Here is a 26,840-nt window from a genome sequence, read left to right as displayed (position 1 = left end):
CATGGCCTCTTCCTGTCTAGACCTGCTGTGCATTTCCAGCACTTACTTTTTATTTATATTTCATCAAGTATAACTAATGTTGCATCCAGCAATTTGATTGTTTCTTTTGCTCCTTAGGTGGACCAGGAGAAGGAAAGCTGTTCCCAGGAGATCAAGTTATAAAAATTAACAATATGCCTCTGGATTCTATTTCCCAGGAACATATTGATAATATTATCAGGTGATAAACCTTTTCATACATTCAGTCAGTAGAAAGTTTTATTAATTACTAGCAACTAAATCATTGGCAGCCCCACCAGAGGACTGCACAAGAAATGTGAATGATCCTAAGCTCCGTATATGGATTGATGTCAAACTCTGTTTAATAATCGCTCCTGTTAAACACTTTGGGACATCTTACTTCAGTAAAAATACTTGATAAATGCAAGTTTTTGTTGTTAACATTGAGCTCATAAATGAAACCACTTTGGTCAAGGAATGCAAGGATCTGTCTGCTCAAGGATGTCATAATGGGAATTGTAAAGAGTGTGCCTTTATTCATTTATACATGGGACGTCAGCATTGCTATCTAAACCTGTTCCCTAGCTGCTCTGGAATGGTTGGCTAGGCCATTGCAGGAGGCAGTTAAGAGTCAACCACATTGTAGGGAAAGGACCACAACCACAGGGAATGGACGGCATATTTCCTTCCTTGAAGGACATTAGTGAACCAGATAGGCTATTACGACAATTCAGCTGTTTGAAGGTCACTTTTATTGATATCAGAATTATTTAGTTGAATTAAATACTGCAGCTGCTGTGGTGAGATTTGAACTTGTGTCTCCAGATCAATGGTCCAGCCTCTGAATAGTATCCAATAACTTAACCACTAACATAAAACACAGGAACTTCTCGACAAGTCAGGAAGCTTCTGTGGCGACAGAAACAGTGTTAACACTTGAGGGCATCACACTGGAAATGGTTGGCGATAAAACAAGTTTAAAATGCAGAGAAGTGAGGGAGGGAGGAGAAAACAATAGGGAAGGTCTGTGATGGGGTGGAAACAGGAGAGACTAAAAGTCAAAAAGAATGATGATGCAAGTACTTGAAGCCTAGAGAAGGTGTAAATGCAGAATGATTATCTGAAAACCAAAGGAATTTGGAAGGAATGCTAGAAATCTGGAATAAAAATGCTGGAAATTCTCAATATCTGAAATGTTCAACTTAATGTTGAGTCTTGAAGGTTGAAATGTACCTAACTGGAAAGTAAGGTTTTGCAACAGAAAATGCTGAAATACTTAGCAAATTAGGCAGCATTTGCAGAGCTAGACCCAGACCACTCAACAACTAAAAATCAGTCCAGTAACTTACTCAGCCCCTAACATCATTTTCTGAACACTAGTGAATTATATTTACAATCCAGGACACCATTGTGTTCATGTCCAGTTCACTGTTATATTGTCTAAATTGTCCAAACACATGATTAATTGCTGCATTATATTGACAATTAATTTCTCCATTATGCTCACATCTGAGTCCCCTATTATGAGCCCATTTCAATTGCCATTATATCCATTGTATAAATATTGTTTGTACATTAGTCCAGAAAGTGCTAGGAAATGTTATCTGTTCTGTACTGAAATGCTGAACTGCCACTGAACACTGAAGTCCTGAACTTGTTGGCTACACTCTCCTACCATTTTGCTGACTGCACTTTGACAGTGGACTCCTTGTGGACTCCAGTAGAAAATGTATAGTCTGCAGTTTGCCGGCATCTATCTTGAGAAATCTGCTTGTTAAACCTGCATCATGTTAGACCAGTGAGTTCGTTCTTTTCAAAGGAGAAAGGCTGTGAAGAATAAAGGTCAGTACCAGATAATTGATGTATTTTAATTTTATTGTTTAGTTAAGTATTTTAAATTGTTTTAAGTGTTTTACTTCTCAAAGTGAATTTAAAGGTTTTAATATTAAAAGAAGTTAATAGTTTCTTTGATTTGGTTTAACCTTTTGACTGTTAATGAATGCCAGGGACATTCAGAATATTCATAGACTTTAGCAAGGTTGACATGCTTGACCGCCTGCTAGGGTGGAGGTAAATGAAAATCAAAAAGAAACCGCAGATGTTGGAAATCTAAAATAAAGACCAAAATTTCTGGAACTAATCAGCAGGTTAAGCTGTATCTGTGGGAAGAGAAACAGAGTTAACATTTCAGGTCGAAGTTCTGATAAAGGATCTTCGACCTGAAACATTAACTCTGTTTCTCTTCCCACAGATGCAGCCTAACCTACTGAGTATTTCCAGATTCAGATGAGTCTATTGTCATATGCATCAGGGTGCAATTAAATTCCTAATGATGTGTGGTTTCATGTTATGGAAAATCACAATACAGACCGTCTTCTAGGAACGCAAGCCCTTCGCCCAAGGTAACACAGGGGTTGCCTATACGTGCATATGCATGGTTAAGGGTATCATTGAAGCATACAAAATTCACATTGGGCTTTACAGGATAGATTCAGGGATGAAGTTTCCCTTTGCTGTGTTGTCTAGAACTAGGGGTGACAGTCTCAAAATAAGCGGTAAGTCATTTAAGACTGAGATGAGGAAGAATTTCTTCATCCAGAGGGTGGTTAGCTTTTGGAGGCAATGGAGGATCAGTTGCTGAATATACTTAAGACAGAGAATGAAAGATTTTTGGATATTTAGGGAATCAAAGATACAGAGTTAATGCAGATAAATGGTATTATTGAATGACTGAATGGTCTGAATCTGCTTCTATTTCTTATGTTCTTGTTCATTGCACAAACAATTTAACTTCTCCATTTCACAAAGACATGTACCCTATTGCACATACAGTGAAATTCCTCATTACATAAACTTTTTAAATTTTTCCATACCACATACCTTCAAGTTCTCCATTACACACACAGATGAGTTTTCAGTTCTTTATCTAGCCCTAACCTCTTTACATACACATACTAGAATTCCATTACATACTCATCCTAGAACTCTGTTCACAGCTGAATATGACATTTGTATCAACTGTGCAGAGAATTCTATTAAATTTGTAGAGAATTTCCAAAACTTTTGAATGCTAGTTTGAGAATTTACATTTCATGAACTTAAAAACAAATCATTAAGTGTCTAAATTTATCAAACAGAGTCTCCCTTGTGGGGACCTTTATACAATATCTAGTGCGACTGTGAATCAGAAGCTTTGCTGATGCTGTAGTTATGAGTTAAGCACATTACTAAGTGCAAGCAAGTGAGGAATGCTATGTAAGATAAATCTTGCACATGCTGCTATTAGTTCAAGCTTGTTATATATGATGGGCTGTCCCAACAAGAGTGACTTCAGGCCATGAACACTAATTCACACGGTATTACCTTGGTGCCATTTTCTGTATTTACTCATCTTGCTTTAATGGTTTTCCATTGGTTTGTTGCAGGGAATGTGGTAACTCAATTACAGTCACCGTTCTTCGAAATACCTCAGTAAGTAGAAACTTTTGGGAGCAGAGCTTTCCAGTTGAATAGTGATTGTCAGGATATATTTCCCTAACCACTTTCTATTGTACTGATGTAAACTACGATTGAGCTGAACTTCTACCAGAGTTACTCTGGTGCAGCAGGAAAAGTCCCTATTAAATTATACCTTTTGATTTTGCATCTAAATTCTTCAGTCATATACTTATACAAACACTTTTTAATGAAATGATATTCCTCTCATAACTTAGTCAAACACTTGTAATACAATGTGTACAATGTGAAGTGTGGAAAATTGAGTGCTAAAATAGCAGTGAGTGTGTGAGTATACAAAGAAGGAGGTAGATTCAAAGTGAAATATTCTGTCCTTGACAGATCTGGTTGAGTCATTGAAACTTCTCTCGCAGTGCAGTCTATTTGATAGGAGGTAAACTCCTAGAATTGATTTCCTAAATTATTTTAATGATCTGTTAACATCAATTTAATATGAGCTTTGGATCACATGGATCACCTTCTGTACACTGGTGAATAAAGTGCAATTAAACTTCTAAATTTCTGTGTCATCCCAGAACTTTAATGCAAGTTTCCTAAAAACAATGTGACTTCATTGCAGACTGGCAATACTATGATTCAATTGCAATTTTTTCTGCTTTATTCAGGGGCCCAAATCGTCATTTATTACTGATGAAAAACGAGCCAGGCTGAAAAGCAACCCTGTCAAAGTACGGTTTGCTGAAGAAGTGATCGTCAATGGCCATACACAGGTTTGTGTCTCCTGCAGGTCTTTGGCTGCCTGCTGGGTCCACCCATACCATTCCTATTAAAGCCAAACTCCTTCTGGATGAAGTACCCTTTGTTTTTCTTGACGGGTTGGCCACTTGTCTGACTGTGCCCCTTTTCCCTAGAGTTAAGATTGTTGATGGTGAGTATTAGGGAACTGTAGGCATTCTCTCAAACAAATCATTTCCAAACTAGAGTACAATGTAAAACTGTTTAATAAGAACAAATTCATGGCTGCACAGAACTCCAAAAATTAAATAAATTTAATGTTTTGGAATTAACATGCCAATGTACAAAATCATGGAGCCAGTTGTGATGCCTCCAACAGGCAACATGGTCACTGCTGAGGACTGATTCCAATGCACCAAGGTGGAACAACTGCCCATTACAACCTGCCTTGATTTTCATTTCCAAAATGTTAATCTAGCAGCTGCATCACATTTGGGCAATGAGATGAATTGCCACCTGTTAGATATATAAAACTAATGAAGGAGAAGATTTAATACACGTCTGGAGACCTGGGCTATGGGTTAGGTGACAGGTCTTCCACCACTAATGGATGAAGAATAAGGTCTTGATTTTCTTTAGTTAGTTTTCACCACCAATTAAAGACAGATTTAATTCGACCATAACTGGGCAATCACAATTTCTTGCTCCAAACTTTGCTTAGATGGACTCCTGCAACATTGACTGATCTTTTCATGGTCAGAAAAGAGGTTCTGAGGTATGTGATAACAGGATGGTGGGTACAGTCAAGAACCTAACATTCCACCTATCAGTACACCTGCCTGATCTTAACTCTGAGGAGAACTAGTGGATTTGGTGAAATTTCCAGCTCCCCATTGTGGGACTTGTAATGGTAGGTTGATGATCTGATTTCAGCTCCACTTTTTTGGAATTTCATTCTATCCTCAGAATTCCAACTGCATTGGCTCTGGTCTCATTTCTTGCACCTTCTCCCAACTCTCCTCCTCCTCCAATTTAGCAGTTGTATCAGAGTTAAGTAGAAATGATTGTATGACTTTGCTTCTTTATTATAATAAATAATCCTAGCAGTTGGTGTTTTTTCCTCCTCACAGGGTAACTCACTTCTGTTCATGCCTAATGTTCTCAAGGTATATTTGGAAAATGGACAAACTAAAGCCTTTAGATATGAGAAAAATACAACTGTGAAGGTAGGAAAGACTCTTCCAGTTATCTTAGCTCCTCGCTGTTTGCTTTCTTTCTTGAAGGTTTCATTCAGGAAAATTCCTAGTCATTTATAATATAGATCAATCACAAGTGCACAAGAACACAACAAAACAGGAGCAGGAGTAGGCCACCAGGCCGTTCAAACCTGCCCCACCATTTAATATGATCATGGCTGATCTATGCTGGCCTCAACTCTTCTTCTGTGCCATTTCTCCATACTCCTCTATTCCTTGATCTATCAAATATTTATCCACCTCCGCTTTAAATACTTCTAATGATCCAGCTTCCAACATCTGCTACGGAAGAGAATTCCAGAGAGTCACTAATCTCTGAGAAGAAATGTCTACATTTCTCAGTTTTAAGTGACCGGCCCCTTATCTTGTAATTATGTCCCCTTATTCGAGACTCTCTGACTAGTGAAAACATCCCAACATCTACCCTGTCAAGCCCCCTTAGGATCTTGTATGTTTGAATAAGTTCACCCCTCATTCTGCTAAACTTCAAGGTACATAGACCCAAGCTATTTAGTCTCTCTTGGTAGGACAACCCTTTCTTCTCAGGAATTAGACTGGTGAATCTCCTTTGTAATGTCTCCAATGTTACTATGTCTTTTTGCAGGTAAGAGGACCAAAACTGCATACAGGTGAGGCTTCACCAGCACCCTGTACAATTGCAACAAAACCTCCCTATTTTTAACCAACCTCTCCACAAAAGAGCCAAAATACTTTTTGCCTTCTTAACTACTTGTTGGACCTGTCTGCTAGCTTTTTGTGATTCATGCACTACAACACCTAGATCCCTCTGTACTTCACTTATTTGCACAATCTCTCCATTTAGATAGTTATCCACCTTTTAATTTCTCTCATCGAAGTGCATGACCTCACTCTTCCCCACATTAAACTTCATTTGCCAGTCTTTTGCCCACTCACTCAACCTATCTACATCCTGTTGCAGAATCACAGTAACCTTATCACAACATGTCCTTCCACCTATTTTTGTATCATCCGCAAATTTGGTAACCTTACATACTGTTCCCATACTGTTCTAGATCATTAATGTAAAGCACGAACAATTGCAGGCCAAGAACTGACCTTGTGATACTTCACTAGTTATCTCCTTCCAACCTGAAAGTCACCCATTTATTCCAGCTCTCTGTTTTCTATGTGACAACCAGTTTTCAATCAACTTTAACACACTTCCTCTGATACCATGTGCTTTTAATTTATGCACCAGCCTTCTATGTGGCACCCTGTCAAATGCCTTTTGGAAATCTAAACACACATCTATAGGTTCCCCTCAATCAACTCTCCTTGTTTCTTAAAACCATGTTAGCTAGGTTTAATTATATCCAGCTTTCTTAAATAATTAACTATATTCTGTTTGATTATTGACTCGATCATCTTGCCAATAATAAATAATCATCCTGTAGTTCTGTCTTCTGCCTTTTTCTTTTTTTGCACAGGGGAATCACATTGGCTGTTTTCTAATCTACTGGCACCCTTCCTGAGTTTAGCGAGTTATGAAAAATTTCAACCAATGGGTCCACTATCTACATGGCCACTTCCTTTAAAACCCTAGTGTGCAGTCTATTGGGGCCTGGCAACTTGTCTGCTTTAAGACCCCTCCCTGTAATTCGGATTTTTGTAAGTTCTACTAAGTTAGATGAATTTAGCCTGTCTGATATCTTAGGGATATTACCTATGTCTTTAACAATGAAGACAGATGCAAAAAATTTATTCAACATACCCACTATTTCATTGTTTGCTGTTGTTCATTCACCAGTCTCATTCCCTAGAGGCCCCACATTTACCTTGGCTGTCCTCTTCCTATTTATATCCAATGAAACTTTTACTGTTTGTTGTTAATATGCATGCAAGTTTTCTCTCAAGATTCAATTTCTCCCTTCTTGTAAGCTTTTTAGTCTTCTCTTACTGGATCCTAAGATCTTCCAAGTCCTCTGGTCTACCACTAGCCCTTACCACTTTATATGCCCTAGTTTTCATTTTAACATTATCCTTTACCCCCTTTGTTAACAATGGATTGTGCCTCTTTCTTGTGCCTCAAAAAAAGGAATTCCCCTTTTTGATTGGGATAAACTCTTGCTGAGCAATATAGACCAGCTGTTTGAATATCTGCCACTATTCCTCTTCTGACCTGTTTCTTAGCTTGCTTCTGTTCTGACCTATTGAGAGGTCACATTTTGGGGGTCTATAGATTACTCCCATCCATGTCTTTTTTCCCCTGCTATTCATGATTTCAACCAAAACCTATTACACATCACTATACATTGAGTTTATATCATGAGTTTATATACCTTCCTTGATTAACAACATCACCCCACCTCCTTTCTGCTCTGGCCTGTTCTTTAGGAACGGTGTATAACCCAGAATGTAGAGCACCCAGTTCTGGTCACCCTACAACCACCTTTCTGTAAAAGCTATTATATCATACTCATATGTTGCTATCTGTGTTATCAATTCATCTATCTTGTTGCAAATACTATGTCCATTTAAATAAAGAACATTAAGCTTTGATATTTCACAGTGTGACTCTGGATTTGCTCCGATTTGCATATTTTCGTTTACATCTTCTGCCCTGGCCTATCACACCATAATTGTCAGTTTTGCCCTTACTATCCTGTGCCACTTCTCTTTCATTTCCTCCTGATTTATTAAACCATCTGTTCTTGAAGTTCTCACCCCTCCTATTTAGATTAAAACCCAGTCTACTACCTTATTGACATGATTTGTCAGGACACCAGTCCCAGCATGGTTCAGGTAGACCTCATCCCAACAGAACAGCTCTCTTCTTCCCCAGTACTAGTGCCAGTGTCCCAGGAATCAGAACCCATTTCTACTATAGCAACACACAATGGAGCTGGAGGAACTCAGCGGATAAGGCAGCATCTGTGGAGGGAAATGGACAGCTGATGTTTCAGGTCGAGACCCTTCGTCAGGACTGACGAAGGGTCTCAACCCAAAACGTTGACTATGTATTTCCCTCCACTGATCAGGAACCGGCTTGGGAACTTGTTTCAGATAACAGCAAGGCCTCCTCTTCTGCTAAGGCTGTCCTCTGGGTTCAGGGAAATAACAGCTACAGATTCTGCCACATTGACTCCAAAGTTACAAGGAGGTTACACAAACTGGAATGGTAATCCCTGGAATAAGAAGTTGAGATAATGTGCCTCCAAGTCAGTGGTTGGTGGAAATGTTAGAATAAACCAAATGGTTTTGTGCAAATAGAACTGTGGACCAGGGAGTTTGGTGTAGATGGAAGATTGCAGCAGGGAATCCACTGTTCCAGTTCTACAACCCCTTCCCTTCTCACAGCACTTTCCATGCAAAAACTTTTTTTTGTCCATTCCCACCACCCAGGGACCCAAATATCCTTCCAGGTGAAGCAGTTCTTACATCCAGTGCTCACACTGTGGTCTTCTCCACCCTGGAGGTTGGATGACTGCTTTGTAGGATACTCCTGTACGGTCTGCAAGGGCGACCCTGAACTATGAGTTGCCTGTCATTTTAATTCTCCGTCCCACTTCTGCTGGAATTTAAGGCTCCTGACCTGTCTGTTGGTCCTGTACTACCCAATGAATCCCAACATAAGCTTGGGAAACAACATCTCACTCTCTGTCTGGGAATTCACAGCCTTCCAGACTCATTCTCAAATTCAACAGTTTTAGGTGGCTCGGTTTTTCTGTTTGTATCAGAATTGGCCAGCTCTGCTGCAAGGTTATCCACATGCAATATTAATGTAGTTTTTTTCTCTTTCCACAGATACTGCCTGATTTGCTGGGAATTTCCAGCATGCTCCTTTGGTTTCAGGTTTCAGTGACAGCTCTGACCTACATTTCAAAACTTTAACATGCCCCTTATTTGTTTTCTCTCATTCTCCCCAACTGCCCCCATTAACCCAATGACCCTGTAAACTTGGGAATCACCTGGGAAACCCTGCCTTCAGAGATATCTCCTTTGTCCTATCGATTCCTCTCCTGCCCTCTCTTAAAACTGGCTTGTTTTCTCTTTCCCTAGTTCTGATGAAGGGGTTTTGACCTGAAACGTTAACTCTGTTTCACCTTCCACAGATGCTGTCTGAATGCTGGGTGTTTCCAGCTTTTTCTGTTTTATTTCATATTTCTAGCATATGCACTTTTTAGATTTTGTATTTCCAAGTCAGGATTGTGTGATTTGGAAGTGACCTGCAGGTGGAAGTGTTTCAATACCCCTGTGCTTCTGGGGAGTAGAGATCAGATTTTAGAAGATTTATGAGTTCCACAGTTCATTTTGTAAATGATAAGTGCTGCAGCCACTGCACACTAGTGGCGATGTGACTGAATTTTCAGGGGTCATATTCTACCTGCCTTGACTCTGTTCTTTCTCCCCTGGTCCAGTCTTTTCCCATTTACATCTGTGACACATTGGATGTCCTCTGCCACTTTTATAGTTTCCAATTCCCTGGTCCCATCCAGTTGTTCTTCACCATGGACATACAGTCCCCCTACACTTCTATCCCACATCAGATGGGCCTGAATGCCCTTTGCTCCTTCTTTGAACAGACACCAACCAGTTGCCCTCCACTAACACACTCTGGCTGAACTTGTCCTAACAATGAACGACTTCTCCTGTAACTGCACTCACTTTCTTAAATCAAAGGTCAGGGCAGTCACATGGGCCCAAGCTATGTCTGTCTTTATGTAAAGTATATGGAAACATCTTTGTTTCAGTCCTACTCAAGCCTGGCCCGAAGTGTCAACTGTTCATTTCCCTTCATAGATGCTGCCTGACCTGCTGAGTTCCTCCAGCACTTTGTGTGTGTTGCTACTCAAGGCTACCCTTCTAACTCTTTTTCCAAAACATCAACAACCACATTGATCTTGCTTCCTGCACTAGTAGGAACTCAAATTTCATCACTTTTGCTGTTGCTTTCCACCCCACTCTCACCTTCCCTTTCTGGATATTTCTGTGTCCATCTCAGGGGATAGGCTAGCCATTCTAAGCCCACAGTCTCCCATAGGTATCTTGACTATCCTTCCACCTACTATTTCATTCTCTCAATTCTTCCGTCTCTGTCGTCTTTGCTCCGATGATGAGACATTCTGCAGAAGTGCCTCTAAATGCCTTCCTACTTACTGAACCATGGCAAAGCCCTGGACTGAATCACATCTATTTCCCACGCCTCTTCCCTAACCCTTTTCCTCCTGGACAGAGCAAGAACAGTGTTCCCCTGGTGCTCACCTTTCACTCCACCAGTCTCCACATTCAATGGATCAGACTTTGCAATTTCTGGTAGCTCTGCTAAGATTCCACCAACAGATACATTTCATTTCCACCCCACCACTCCCCAACAATTTTACAGTGACTCACTGGTCCACTCTTACATCCCCACCAACCAATCCCCATCTTCTGGCACCTTCCCAAACAACCACAGGAGATGCAACACCTGTCCTTTCACCTGTTCCTTTCCCACCATCCAGGGAGCCAAGCAGTCCTTCCAGGTGAAGCAGCGATTCACTTGCTCTTCCAATCTAATTTACTATATTCGGTGTTCACAATGTGGCCCCGACTAAACTACAGATAAGGGTGATCACTTTGTGGAGCACAAGTGCTCAATTCACAGGGGTGACCTTGAGCTTCTGGTTGCCTGCTATTTTAATTCACCCTCCCACTCCCACTCTGAACTTTCTGTATGTGGGCTTCTGCACTGTTACAACAAGGTCCAATGCAAGCTTCAGGTAACAACACCTTGTCTTCTGACTGGGCATGTAGCAGCCTTCTGGACCCAACATTGAATTGTCCAACTTTCTTCCTTTCTGCATCAGAATTGACCATTTCTGCCCTTCATTATGTTGGCTCAGTTTTTCTTGTTCTATTCTTATAGTTTGGCCTGCTTGACACATCCCACAGCTTCACCATTTGCAACAAATGAACCAGACAAAGGAGCTTAATTTGCCGCATTTGACCATTTGGACATCCTATCAAAGACATTGTCTTTGTCCTACCCATCGCTCCCACACCTTCTCTCCTATTAAAAATTAACAAGATTTTGTCTCTTTCCCAAATCTGATTAAGGGTCCCAGACACAAATACATTAACTGTTTCTCCTTCCACAGGTGCTGCTCGATATTTGCGACATCTGCAGTGCACCACTAGACTTGCATGATAGAGGGTGCCTATATGAGAAAGGGGGAATTCAATTCCTTGAGAAGCGAGCCGCAGACAGAACAAGCAAACAGACTTGTCTGGATGACAAGCTTCCTGAAAATCTAGAGTAATAGAGTGCATACATTTGGCATTATGGGGTGAAAGTTGAGCTACTCACCAGCAGTAAAGGCCAGCATAGCCTAATTGTACAAACAGTAGCAGGAAAAAGAGGAGAAAGGGAAAAGAGAAAGAAAAACGAGAATGCAATGTGGCGTGTACCATGGCTTGATGTGCTGTCAGGGCCACCTGATCTCCTGCAGTTCAGATGAGGGCTCAGATGAAGACAGGATGTCCACATGGAACAAGACCATGGAGCAAACTTGGGGTGATAAGTGGCAAGTTGCCATCAGAGCACATTAATGCTTGGCAATGACGGTTTCCAACAAGACAAAATCTAACCATTTCCCTTTGCTATTCAATGGCATCATCATTGGGCATTCTTATACAACAGTATCCAGGGAATTGTCATTGACCAGAAACCAAGAACATGTCATTAATTACTATCAGTGGGGGTTCTATCAGTGCAACTGCAAAGGCACTGAAGGGGCTTAAATTATTCAGGACAAAGCAACATCCTTGAATAACAATCCGCCATCAGCATTCACTGCTGCCTGCCATCAGCTCACTTACTATTTATTATATGTGATGTCCAGCAAGTGAGCTTCCCCGGTTGTACTGCAATGGAAGATGAGATCTCAGTCATCAGTTAACCAGCATTGTGGTTGGTCTATGAATGTTGATATTGGAACTGGCCATCACTGCCCACTAGCAATATGGGCAGTTAGAGTAGATTCCCTCATACTCCCATACGTCTACAGATTTTCAGGCAGGCATGACAATTCTCTAGGCATTTTTGGTGTGCCTGCAGTCAGCCTTCAGCCTTCATCAGTAATCCACAAATGAATTTTCTTCTCACTCCCTGACACAAAAGCTACCAGTGAACACTGGAGTGGTGAGGATTGAGGAAAGCTCAGGCCTGTGGATAGCATGGGTGGTGGGGACAGTGGGCAGTGCAGGGGTGGGAAAGTAGGGAGTTCAAGGGGGACAGTGCAGGGGTGAGAAAAGTTTGGGGGCAGGGGCTGAGGACAAATGGCAGTGCAGGGGTAGGAACAGTGGGTAATTCAGGGGTGGGAAGTGTGGCAGGGACAGTAGGCACTGGAGCGGGTGAGGACAGTGAGAAGTGCAGTGGGAGAGGATGGTGGGAAGTGCAGTGGGAGAGGATGGTGGGAAGTGCAGTGGGTGAGGATGGTGGGAAGTGCAGTGGGTGAGGATGGTGGGAAGTGCAGTGGGTGAGGATGGTGGGAAGTGCAGTGGGTGAGGATGGTGGGAAGTGCAGTGGGAGAGGATGGTGGGAAGTGCAGTGGGAGAGGATGGTGGGAAGTGCAGTGGGTGAGGATGGTGGGAAGTGCAGTGGGTGAGGATGGTGGGAAATGCAGTGGGTGAGGACAGTGAGAAGTGTGGTGGGTGAGGATGGTGGGAAGTGCAGTGGATGAGGACAGTGAGAAGTGCAGTGGGTGAGGACGGTGAGAAGTGCAGTGGGAGAGGATGGTGGGAAGTGCAGTGGGTGAGGATAGTGAGAAGTGCAGTGGGTGAGGATGGTCGGAAGAATGGTTCCTAGGAGTGAACATCACCAATAGCCTGTCCTAGTCCAACTGCATAGATGCCTTGGCCAAGAAAGCACACCAACACCTCTATTTCCTCAGGAAGCTAAAGAAATTTAGCATGTCCCTTTTGACACTCACCAATTTTTATCAATGCACCAAAGAAAGCATTCTATCCGGATGCATCACAGCTTGGTATGGCAACTGCTCTGCCCGTGACCCAGAGAAACTGCAGAGAGTTGTGGACATAGCTCAGCACAACACAGAAACCAGCCTCCCCTCCATGGACTCTGTCTACACTTCTTGCTGACTCAGTAAAGCAGCCAACATAATCAAAGACCCCACCCACCCCAAACATTCTCTCTTTTCCCCTCTCCCTTCGGGCAGAAGATACAAAAGCCTGAAAGCATGTATCACCAGGCTCAAGGACAGCTTCTATCCCGCTGTTATAAGACTATTGAACGATTCCCTAGTATGATAAGATGGGCACTTGACTTTACAATCTACCTCGTTATGGCCTTGCACCTATTGTCTACCTGCACTGCACTTTCTCTGTAATTGTAGCACTATATTCTGCATTCTGTTATTGTTTTACCTTGTTCTACCTCAATGCACTGTGTAATGAATTGATCTGTGTGGATGGTATGCAAGACAAGTTTTTCTCTGTACCTCGGTACACATGACAATAACAAACCAATTTACCAATTTAAGTGTGGGGGTGGGGACAGTGGGAAGTGCAGGGAGGGATGACAGTGGCAGTGCAGGGGGTGGGACAGTGGGTAGTGCAGCGAGTGAGGACAGTGAGAAGTGCAGCGAGTGAGGACAGTGAGAAGTGCAAGGGGTGGAGACAGTGGGAAGTGCAGGGGGTGGGGACAGTGAGAAGTGCAGCGAGTAAGGACAGTGAGAAGTGCAAGGGGTGGAGACAGTGGGAAGTGCAGGGGGTGGGGACAGTGGGAAGTGCAGGGGGTGGGGACAGTGGGCACTGGAATTAACAAGCAAGGGGGCTGTGCAGAGTTGCAGACAGTGGGTGATATATGGGCTGGGGATATTCAGGGGTTCACTAAATTAAGGATCACTTTTTTTACTTTTCTGAAGTGCCTATAATAATTGTCTATGAGAAATCTTCTGTGGTTGTATAGTTGCATTTCTCCTACATTGTGTCTTGTTGAATTCAGAAAAAGAATGAGATTCAAGTTTAACCCCCATTCTTCTCTAATTCACAGGATATCATTCTTACCTTGAAATCAAAGTTGTCCATCCGCTGTATTGAATACTTTGCATTAGCTTTGAAGGAGCGGTACAGTGTTACTAAAGTCTATCTCTTACATGACGATGAGATCATTGAACAGGTATGGGGAAAATTGGGCCATTGGGTTCATGAGGAAATGGTCATCTTGTAAAGTGGGGAATGAAATTTCCCATTGTCTATACAGGCTGCCGCCAGGTTATGAACGCCTTACTTATGGATACCCCTATGTACAAACAAACTCCCATAATATTATTAATTCAAAGGCCCAACATACATACATACATACATACAAACATTCACTCCTATGAATGGATTCACTCCTGAGAGTTAGTTTCCTTTCTCTCCACTTTTAATGATTGTTCTTTATTATCAGTCTTGTGTGCTTTTGATGCCATTCATTACAATACTGTGGAGGTATAGTTACAATATCAAATGATTTTGTGTATTTTCGACATGGACAAAATTAGCTTATGGGCATCTGTAAAAACAGAACCTGTTCCTAACTTGGAGACGGCCTCTAAATGCAGTGTAGAACATTCTTTCAACTCTATTATCTAATATTGATTTCACCAAGTCTGATTTGTTTATAATTTCATCCTTCTGCAAAAGCTTGCTCTCAATGTTGTATCCAGGGAAGTTTGGTAAAAGAATTCCATATTAAAAAAAAACACTTTTATCTATGATCGATAGCTGATGGAATTAGATCTGGTCCATCTGATGGTACATTTAGCAACAAGGAAATTAGTCTCTTTAATCTGACTAACTGAAAAGTACTTATGAAGATCTATTCAAAGTTGAAAGCACTGCTTTAATATGAACAGCACTGAAACAGTTAAAAAGTATATTGTTATCAATGGAATCTGGGCCTCTCTTCCCGAAGAAAACTTAATGTTAATATTAGTAAATTAGCCAGGGATGATACACTAGTCCTGACCATGATCTCACCCAATGAGTGGATGCTTTGTGTTAAGACAAAAATCTAAAGAAAATGATTTCTTAATTATTTCATAGAGGTGATAGTATTAACTTACTTGTATTTGTAAATGTTTTCTGCCCTTGTTATAGGTCGTACAGAACCGAGAACCCCGTGACTATAAATGTCTCTTCAGGGTATGTTTCCTGCCAAGAGATCCTCTTGTGGTTTTACAAGATGATCCAGTTACCTTTGATTACCTCTACTTGCAGGTATGTGTTTGAGCTGAGCATTCACAGTAAACCCTTTATAAACACCATGGTTATGATCACCTTGCCAGGAATAGCTTCAAAATTAAAATGTAGAAATAATATTTCAATGATTGACTATGGAAGATACTCCCTGGGTATCAAAGGAAGTAAATAATATTGATTTTTTGAAATAAAAGTTTGATGGATTTCTTTTTGAATTTTTTTTGGGATACAGTGCATGAATACTTTGAAAAATGACATACGGTAAGTAAGGCAAGATTGGGGGGAAAGGTGCCTTTGTACCTCTAGTTCCCTAAGCTTGCCTCATATTTGGGTCTGTGGTTGACTAATTGAGAGAGATTGATTGCCTAATGAGTCACAACTCCCATCATTGTTGTATCATGCAGCTATATAGGAGATAGAAACAGGAGTAGGCCACTTGGCCCTTGAGCAGGCTCCTCCATGCAGCAAGGTCATAGATGATCCTTTACCTAAGTGCCACTTTGTTCCACTGACCCTATCTCCCTTTATCCCATTAATTTCACAAAAATTATCTCCCTCTTGAGTACACAGAGTGAATATGCTTCCATAGCCTTCATGGGTTTAGAATTCCAAAGGTTCATTGTCCTTTGAATGAAGATTGTTTTTCTCATTTCAGTTCTGAATGGTTGTTCCTTTATTTTCAGACTGTAACCTGGTTATAGACATTTCAGACAGGGAAAGCATAATCTCTGCTTTTATCTTGTCTAACCCTGTAAGAATTTTGCATGTTTTATGAGATCATCTTTTATTCTTCTTAGCTCAAGAGAGTATAGACCTAGTCCACTTCATCGCCTCTCACAAAATAAACCGTGACCCTACTGTCAACCCAGGAATAAATCTGGTGAACCTTTGCTGCACTCCCATCTATCACAAGTACGTCCTTTCAGGCCTGTACACAATACTTCTATGTGATCTCATGAGGACTCTATATAATTGGAGCAAGAGACATCTACTCTTATTATTCACGTTTTCTTGCAATAATGGCAACATATCATTTACCTTTCCAATTGTTTGCTGTAGCTACACTTCCTGTGATTCATACTCAAGGGCACACTAGTTCCACTGAACACCAGCATTGCTTAATCTCTCAACATTTATAAAATACTTGGCCTTTTTGTTTTTTTCTATCAAAGTAGATGGTCTCATATTTTCCAAATTATGTTCCGTCTGCCATGTCCTCACTAAGTATCTCTATATCCCCTTGAAATCTCTCTGCAATCACTTCACTATCCACACTGCCACCCATTTGAGTATTATCATCAAATCTGGATATATTACACTTGGTTCCTTTATCTATATCATTAATATGCATTGTGAACAGCAGGGCGCCTACACCGATCTCTCCTGCACCCCCACCCTAACACAATCCCCAACCCTAAAATGACTTCTTTTATTTTATGTCTGTTAACCAATCCTCATTCCACACCTAGATTTTATTACCAATCCCAGGTGCTCTAATCTTGTTTAATAATCTCTTTTGTGGCATCTTATCAAAGGACTTATTAAAATCCAACACATCACATCCAATGGTTCCCCTGTATTTTTCTGCTGGTTACAACATCAGAATTTTCTAACAGATTTGTTAAACATGATTTCCCTTTCATAAATGCTACAACTTCCTCAAAATATCTCCAGAATTTTCGCTACTAATGATGTCAGGCTAACTGGTCTGTAGGTGCCTTTATTCTCCCCCCACTCTTTCTTAAATTTTGTGGTTACATTTTCTACTTTCCAATCTGTTGGGACCATTCTTGAATCTATGGAAGTTTGGAAGGTGAACACCAGCAAAACTCCTAACTCCGTAGCACTTCCTTCACAACAGTTGCTAGGGCTTTATTGCCTTTCATCCTATTAATTTCTTTAACACTATTTTTTCCCAATGCTAATTTTTTTGAGCTCCTCATTCATTCCAGCTTTGTTTGTTCTACATTGTTAGATTTGCTCTTCTTCTATTGATGTACACAAGATCTTTGTGTAGTTTCTTAGCTATTTCCTTATTCTTCAAAATAATTTCACCTAACTGATTCTGTAAGAGACCTACAGAAACTTTTGCTAACCTATTCCTTTTCACATACCTATGGAGGTTCTTGCAGTCCGTTTCATTGTTTTCAGTAGATCACTCTCATATTCTATTTTCCCTTTCCTTCATAATGCCTTCCCTTACTTAATTCTGAAATCTTCCCAATCCTTGGGTTTATTGTTCTTAACATAAAGAGCCTCTTTTATTTTAGCTCCTTCAGAAACACCTTTCCTGCTGGATTTTTGTGTCTTAAAGTGATAACTTTTTTTTGTAAACAATGTATTAATTCTTTAAATGTTAACTGTTGCTTGTTTTCTGTCATACCTTTTAATGTAGTTGCCCAATCTACTATGGCCAATTCAGGCCTCACACCTAGTTTCCTTTGTTTAGATTTAAGATCCTGGTTTCAGATTTAACTCAATCACTTCCAATCTTTGTACAAAATCCCATCATGCGATCTCTCTTTCTTAAAGCCCCCTTAACTTCCAGATTATTAATGAACCCTTTCTCAGTGCACAGTACCAGATCTAAGAGAGCTTGTTTCGCTAGTCATTGCTCAGCATATTGATTTGGAAAACGATTTTTTTATATGCTCCATAAACTTGTCCTCCACAATATGACAACTAATTTGATTTGTCTATATTCAGATTAAATTCCGCTTAATTATTGTATTGCCTCTAATTTCCTTATTTATACTAATACCGCCGTTGTTTGGGATAACAATATGGTTGTGGCCCAATTGGATAGACTGTTTTTTTGAAATCTATCGATTCTAAGGAGGCTTAGATGTCCTATAGGTATGGAGAACATTGACCTTGGGGTATGAATCATTTCTGCCATAGGGAAGGACTAGAGAAGATGTGATGCTCTAAAAAAAACCCAGCAGATGCTAGAAATCTAAAATAAAAAAAAAGAAATGCTTGGAATAGTCAGTAGGCCATAGCTAAAGAAACGGGGAAGACAAAGAGAATCTTTTTACAAAGTAACTTGTTGAATTCACTATCTCAAAAGGTGGGAGCAGCAGATCATCAATATCAAAATACCTGAATATTTTTTTGAAAAAGGAAAACTTGCAATTTTACAGGCAAACTGGTGGAGTGGGATTAATTGCATCACTTTCAATGAACTGGTCAAGGCACAATGGGTTTAGTGACCTCTTTCTGTGTTGTTGGATTTTATAAGACCGTTTATAAATTATGGCAATTTTCTTCTGGCATTTTATTAGGCAGCTGGTAAGTTTAATGAATTTCTCATTTACAGAGTTGCAATGACGTGCTGCAGGAAAAGTTTGCTATGGAGATGAAATGCAGCACTGCAATCCGTCTCGCAGCACTGCAGATTCAGGAATGCATCCTCAGCTCCAAGCAGTCTCAAAAATTCTCTATGAAGTACATTGAGTAAGTTAACATGGCCACATGCTTTGCTTTAGATATACTTAAAAGGTTCCCTCAAACCATGCTCAAATTACTTATTAGTAAATATGGATGTGCACCTACAGTTCTCAATCTTTATAAGACTACCAGTCATAGCTATCCAGAGATTCAACAGTAATGGCTTTTCTTTACATGCCTGTATCGTTCTCTCTGGTGTCCCTTAATGATCTATTCTTATTTACATGCTCCCACACAGTAACATCATCTGAAAACATAGCATTACTTCTTACATGTATGTTCATGACCCCCAGGCCTACTTCAGCATTCATCATCCCCAGTCACCATCAGCTCTCTCAATACCAACTCATTCTCTAAATTGTAGGACTGCTTGATATCCAGTACTAGAAAAGCAGAAGTTTCCTCGCATGAAACATTGCAAAGAACAAAACAAGACCTCTTTCTAGTGCCTATGAACCACCAAATTCACCTGCTACCCTTCCGGTGGTCACACGATACAATAATAATGGAGTTGTGAGCACATTAAGAAAACTAGTTTATAACCGTTCCAAATCTGAGTTGAGGTAAATTCTCGGATCAAAGGATCAAAAAACATAGAGAACTTTAGGTTCAGTGTCATTTTTTCCACCCAGATGTACAACACTCACCAGATTGAATTCAGATAGGTTTTCAGCCCTTTGACTAATAATATCCTTACGCAGAACATGTGGAAGATGTTCAAGTGCTTTGTAGTTTTAGCTGTATGTGCCTCAATCAGTAGGAGGTGACTTGTAGGTGATTACATCTACACTTGCACGTCTTGTTTAAAATAAGGATTCACATTCTTGTTCTTGAAAACTGCTTCCAGGAGGGAGCCCAGGTCACACATGGAACTATAGCCCTGATTCACCTAGTTTCTTTCACATCATGGGATGGTAAACTGGATCATGGAATTAACCATTTTTAATCCAGTTTAATTTATTCTCAGGAATCTGTAAATAGATTTCAAAAGGAGCATTCATTAAAAGGACAGGAAATAAGCAATCTGCTGTCAATATATTTGATCGAATTTTTATGTCAGCATTTCCAGTTGTAAATTGCTGTCAATTGTTGCAGTATAGTGGCACTCTTAGATTGCCAAATGGCTCTGTTGTCAAGTTTCTCTCCACAATTCTGCCACCATTGTGCCATTAAGAAAACTACCACTGATGGATTGACAATGAGATATTTATAGCACTCTTTCTTACACATTATTCTTAAGTAATATTATTGCTTTTTTACAGGAAGGATTGGGGAATTGAGAATTTTGTCTCACCAACTCTGCTTCATAACATGAAGGAAAAAGATGTTAGAAAGGCAATTAATTATCACCTGAAGAACAACCATAGCTTGATTGCACCAGGACAAAAGGTAATTCCTTATAAGTAAATACTCAGGTAAGAATCAGCCATGGCTCTCACTTCTGGGTCAGAAGTTTAAGATCCCACTTGAAAGACCTGAGCACATAAATCCAAGCTGACATTCCAATGCAGTACTGAAGAAATAACAAACACTCTGAGGTACGTATTCTGTACAAGGTGTGTGGTGTGAATATAGTTTTGTAAATAACTCATGTGATCAGAGGACAGTGAAGCTATCTTGTGTATAGATATTATATCCACCATGTACAGCCTAAGTTCCTTGCTGCTGGATTTAGAGTAAATATTCTTGTTCACTGCTCCTTTGTCCAGCAGTTATTTCAGTAAAATAAAAGATCAGAATCCCAGTAGTATCCAAGGATCCTTAAAATGTTGTTAAAGCCAGATCCTGCATATCCTCTCAAGTGGACATAAAAGGTCCTATGATACTACTTTGAACCTTATCATGGAGATTCTCCCTGGTGTCCTGGGTAATAAATATCACACAGTTAATTTAATTAGAAACAGTTTATCTCATTTTACACTACTGTTTGTTGTTTGATGGTCAGTTGTGACATTTCTGCCTTAAAAGTGTGACTACAAGTCAAAAAGCACTTTATTGCCTGAAAAGTGTTTTGGAACATTCTGAAAGAGATGTGAAAGGGGAGTTTGCTATTGAGGTGAAATGGGGAAATGTAAATGTAAGTTTATTATTTCTTCTCTGTGTGAATTTAAGACAAGGTTTCTGGCTCTATATTTGTGCTTCAGCTAATGGAAGAAATCAAATCCTTCCCCATTAAGTTTCTACCTTACCTACAGTAAGCCCCTATAAAGCTTTACTTGGCACCTGGTTTGCCACTTATCATCACACTGATAAACAGCTTTAGAGTCTGCCCTGTACCTGGGGCTCTTGGATGGAATTTGTAGATTGTTTAAATACATTGCTGTGGTTGCTACGTTTCAAACTAAATTAGGTATGTCTTGGAAAACTGTCCATTTGCAGAGCAGCTGCAATATTACTCAAGAAACTTAACACCATCCAAGACAAACCAGTCCCATTCATTACATTAAATGTTTGGACCCCCCATCACCAGCACAATATGGCTGCAGCGTGCACTATCTCCAGTATTTACTGCAGCTTCATGCTAAGGCTTCTTCAATAGCATCTCCTATTACTGCAACCACTGCTGCTGAAAGTGATAAAGGAAACAGGAAACGAGATCATTTTCACCTATGTGTTCCTCTCCAATCTCACACTATCGTAACCAGGAAATAAATTGTTTCCTTTCATTGTCACTGGGTCTAACTACTGGAATTCCTAACCCAACAGTGTTGTGGAAGTACCTTCACTACAAGGACTGTAGTGTTTCAACAAACAGGCTTATAAAGAGCAGCTAGAGCCTGACAACAAATGCTGGCCTTGCCAACGCTGCCTGTATCTTGAAAATGAAAATAATTCACATGCAAATAGCTCTTGGGCAATGTGACAAAGCACTATAGAAATGCAAGTAATGTAAAACTATACTCTGTCATCTCACTGATATACCTGTAAAGTTAAACTAAGCTGGTTAAGTTGGCAAGTTTGTTCATATGGCAAGGGGCAAAGTATTTGTCCAATGAACCACACCTGCAAGTTGTAGACAGACAGTGGCTGGATTGTGCAAGACCTTGCTCCACCTCCTTCTTCCACAGAGTTAAACCTGATAAACATGAGGTTCTATTTCTTGCGCTGCTGCTAAGTATCTGTTCAGTTCTGAGGAGTATCTGAGATCTGTTGTCTCCTCTTCTATTCTCTGATAGTTGTGCACTTAATTCTCAAGGCCAATTCTAATATTTAACAAAAAGCAAAGAAACAGGTTGTAATTGCTGTCAGGTCATGCTCAGGGTAGGCCAGGCCAGTTACTGGTTTGAACAAGTAGGAAAGTGGCTGCTTATCTTGATGTGTGATCTTCTGTGACAAGCCAGGCATAGAGCTAGGGCTGTTGACCATTACACAAAGTCTGGTCCAGGAGTAATTATTAAAAGTCTGCATAAACACGGGTTACATGCACAATAAAAATATATTCCCCTAGACCTTAAAATCATTGAGAAAGAGTGCAACATTAGTAGAAAAAAATGGGAAGAAAGTTCATCTGTCTCTACCTTGGATCAGAGGATTCCTTGCTCAATGAGGAATAGTTCACAATGCATTGGTGAAATATTCCTTTATTGCTTTTTCAAGTAACTTTATTAATGTTGAATCTATGCTGTAATCCATATTATACTATCACATTACGAAACAACAACTTCACTCCAGGACAGACCCAACATTAATAAATTATGACATGGAAATAGCTTAAAAATTTTCTCCCCTCACCTTTTCCCCCTCCCATCTCCTGATCATTACATAAGAAACATAAGAAATAGGAGCATAAGTAGGTCATTAGCCCTTTAAGCTTGTCCACCTGTCAACAAGGGCCTGGCTGATGAAAGGCCTTTTTCTGGCCCTGTCCTAAAATATCAAAATTTATTGACCTCTGTTTTTAAGGCAATCGATTATTGATCTTCCACAATACCAAGATTTACCATCCTTTGAGTGAATAAATTTTTCCTTATTTCAATCCCAAATGGCCTACCCTTCATTTTGAGAGTGTAACTCTAAGTTCTAGACTCATCAGCCAATGAAAACATCCTTCCTACATCAAGCTCAGAATTTTGTTTATTTGAATGAGGTCACCTCTCATTCTTTCAGATAATAGAAGCCTTCTTAATCTCTCCTCATACAACAGTCTCACCAGCTCAGGAACCAGTCTGGTGAATATTTGCTGTACTCCCTCTTTAACAATATATCCTTTTTCAGGTAAGGGGAGCAAAATTTTACACAATAGTCCAAGTTTGGTCTCACCAAGATTCTATATAAATTTATTAGGATGACCAGCAGGACTGCAGTCTTCCAGTTCTGCACTGAAGTCCCAAAACAGATTTGATGCTGGAATGGGACTTGAACCCACAATCTTATAATAAAAAGCCAAACATGTTATTATTGCACTGCAATGGGGGAAATGACTCAAAACAAAGTCTATTGTTCAGTAAAGTCAATTTACTCAGAAAACAGAAACTATTTAAAGAGCAAAGGATACAGAAATATAAGCCATCTCTCCCAATAAAAGTAGGGTCATTTTTCCAGAAAAATAATGTGAGTAAAGGAAAGTCAGTATATAGTTGATTAAGATGTATGTGAGTCACCTGCAGCAATGTAGTCCCCAAGCTTGACTGACAGGGTGGAATGTATGGGGAGATGGTTTGTATGCCACTATTGTAGACCTGCTAAGTACTGTCTTAAATACATTTTAGGAGATATCAGGATCTTCAGAGCATATAATAGCTTCCTATTAATGTTAACAACTAACTACTATGTGCATTTATGCCACATATGTGATTAAGATTACATCGTGTTTTTACTAATTACTTTATTAGAACTGTGCATCAGTGGCAAAGACCAGCATTTATAGCCCATCTGTAATTGCCCTTGGCAAGGAGGTGGTGAGCCGCCTTCTTGAACTTTTGCAGTCCTTCTGGTGAAGATACCCCCACAATGCTGTTGGGTAGGGATTTCCAGGTCTTAGACCCAGCAATGATAAAGGATTGGTGATGTATTTCCAAATCAGAATTGTGTGTACTTTGGAGGGGAACTTGTAGATGGTATTGTGTTCCCATGAATCTGCTGCCCTTGTTCTTGGTGATAGAAGATGTGGGTTTTGAAGGTGCTCTCTGAACATCCTGTGCAAGTAACTGCAGTATGTAGATGGTACACATTGCAGCTACAGTGCGCTTGTAGAAGAGAGGATGAATGTTTAGGGTGGTTGGTGGGATGTCAATTAAGTGGGCTGCTTTGTCCTGAATGATGTTGAGCTTCTTGAGAGTTGTTGGAGCTGCAGTCATCCAGGCATGAGGGGAGTACCACATCATAGTCCTGCCTTTGACTCGTGCCCTGCAGGTGGGGAAATGAAAGACATGAGTCACCTAGTTTTTGACCTACTCTTGTTGCCACAGTAGTTACGTGGCTGGTCCAATTGCATTTCTAATCAACAGTGACCCTACAGGGTGTTGATGGTGAGGAACCCGGTGATGGTAATGCCATTGAATCTCAAGGGTAGGTAGTAAGACTCTCTCTTGTTTGACTTAGTCTTTGCCTGGCATTTCTATGGCATAAATGTTACTTGCACTTATCAGCTCAGGCCTGAATGTTGTCTAAATCTTGCATGGATTAGTTCATTTTCTGAGTAGCAGCAAATTGAAATTGAACTGTACAACTTTCACATGGACAAATGCGCACATTATGCAATGTGCGCATTGTTCAAATCTCACATTATGGTGATGTAGAAGTTTGAGAACTCTTCTAAACTGTGAACATTGCCTTCCTCAGCAGTAATTGCAATGAGAACATTGTCTTGCTTATAAAGGCAATGATATATGCCTTGCAGTATCTCATACCCTGCCAACTGGAACATTTTTGGCGATGTCTTATTCCATTAAGTAATTTTGTATTAGAGAGCAGACCTTTAAGTGTACTTATGGTGAGGTAATGTTCACTCTCTTTGTCCACCTTTCACTGTGCATGTGCAACTTTGTGAAGGACTTGGCTCCTGCCAGTTCTGCATTAAGCCCTTAGGATGTTTGTGTTCATCACTTACTGTCTGGTTGGTGGGTCACTTGGGGCACCCCTTCACTTTGAGTTATTTCCATATTGAGTTGTTCTCACTTGTCTTCATTGATCACTAGTTTGTCTAGTTCTTCTTCCACCTGACTTTTCAGCAAATATGGCACAGGATGATGTTTACAATATCATGGATTGGCATCAGGCTGTATGCATATGTGAACCTTGTAGTGGGTACTCTGAATATAGGCATTCTCAAAGGCATCTTCATATTTGTGTGGTAGCTTTTCCTGTTGTGACTTTACAGTATCTACATGAACACAAAATACATGACTCCATTTGATTTTTTGTTTTTGTTTAGCCAATCCTCGCCCAGTAATCTTGGCTGCTTGTGTAGTTAACAGCGACAGTTGGTAATTGTAAAAATTGGCCATTATAAGACACAATGCATTTCATTTGGCCTGATAACTTCAGTACTGCACAGAGAGGAATTACACCATCATCTTCACTCTAGTTAACTATTGCTTTAAGCTTTACACAGCCTTCCTATAATCCTCTTTACTAACTCTCTGAATTTAATTCTATATAGGGAAAAACTCTGATAATCCCCTATCTGAAATCCTGATCATTTGGTGTCTGGCTCACTGGGTACTAGGATTCACTATAGAATTTATCATAATACTGTGTAACATCTTCAAAAACTAATTAAAAGTGTGCTGATTTTTATTTAATAAGATGCAATTTTCCAGAAAACCTGCCAGCCCAGCACGACTGAAGTGGAATTTTAATACCCCACACATCCCAGTTCTTGCAGCTCAAAGGCATGAATTGAAATGGGAAATTCACTGTTGACAGCTGCATCATATTGGGTTGCTTTATTTCTATTCTTCACAAAACTGTGCTCTTGAAAAATGCAATTTTCAAAATGCACTATAATTTAATTTAATAAGAACACTGTTCCCAGACGATGGCCCAATTTGCAGATTTCCACAATTTTTTCAACAAAAGATTAAAGTTTGTTCAGCACCTGGTTGATAATTATTTATTAGTTACTTTTCTAGGATTCCTGATATTTACTACAGAGATCAGCACATATATGAGAGTGCATAATTAGGGAGAGAGAGAAAATGAACAAAAACTCTGAGATGAGGGCAGTTAAAAGTTGCAAAATGCAGTAATGTCAGACATGCCCAGAAGGATAGGCTGTGCTAATGGTAAGAGAAAAACTGTCTACATCATCACTGGATTATTTGCAGCAGGAATGGCCAGTTCTGGCAGAGGGAGAGAAAGTGAGTTAGCAAAACTAATGCATATTCAGAGACTGGATTTTTCACCTACTTTTTCCCAATCAGAGGAAGCTTGCCTAACTGATTCATTGAGTTTAGAAGGTTTATATTGCCAAGTCATGAAATTACAGAAGCAAAGTGTGAAGTGCAAACTAACAAGACTACAGTTGTATCTGGTGAGGAGAAACTGGGAATCATGTTTTATGTATTCAAGGAGAGTTGACACAGTGTGCTGGTAATTAATATGTGAGAGTGATTTGTTGAACATGCAGTTGCAGAGCTGTACTGTTGGGTATTCATTACATGTTATCCCAACAATTGTTTCCCACAGACACAGTTCTGCACTGGGGCCACATATCAGAAAATGGCAGGTGTGTTTCCTGTGGTTTTCTGTCTAATGTGGCCTATTTTTTGTGTCTGGCCCCACATTCTGTGAGCA

At 40.1% G+C, this 26,840-nt stretch overlaps 1 protein-coding gene across 1 annotated transcript in view; it reads left to right on the top strand.

Annotated features, from left to right (window-relative positions):
* LOC127572605 (FERM and PDZ domain-containing protein 1) overlaps window positions 1-26,840 on the top strand; it is a 62,728-nt gene that overhangs the window by 10,539 nt on the left and 25,349 nt on the right. Inside the window, exons 3-10 of the mRNA XM_052020044.1 lie at window positions 118-220; window positions 3,426-3,471; window positions 4,122-4,226; window positions 5,322-5,417; window positions 14,461-14,586; window positions 15,552-15,671; window positions 18,973-19,109; window positions 20,366-20,492. Of these exons, the coding sequence (XP_051876004.1) occupies window positions 118-220; window positions 3,426-3,471; window positions 4,122-4,226; window positions 5,322-5,417; window positions 14,461-14,586; window positions 15,552-15,671; window positions 18,973-19,109; window positions 20,366-20,492 (860 nt within the window). The remainder of the gene's footprint in view (window positions 1-117; window positions 221-3,425; window positions 3,472-4,121; window positions 4,227-5,321; window positions 5,418-14,460; window positions 14,587-15,551; window positions 15,672-18,972; window positions 19,110-20,365; window positions 20,493-26,840) is intronic.

This window comes from Pristis pectinata, chromosome 7 (genome assembly GCF_009764475.1).
Source record: "Pristis pectinata isolate sPriPec2 chromosome 7, sPriPec2.1.pri, whole genome shotgun sequence".
Classification (NCBI taxonomy): domain Eukaryota; kingdom Metazoa; phylum Chordata; class Chondrichthyes; order Rhinopristiformes; family Pristidae; genus Pristis; species Pristis pectinata.
The sequence above is the reverse complement of the archived record's forward strand: the minus strand, read 5'-3'. Positions and strand labels throughout refer to the sequence as shown.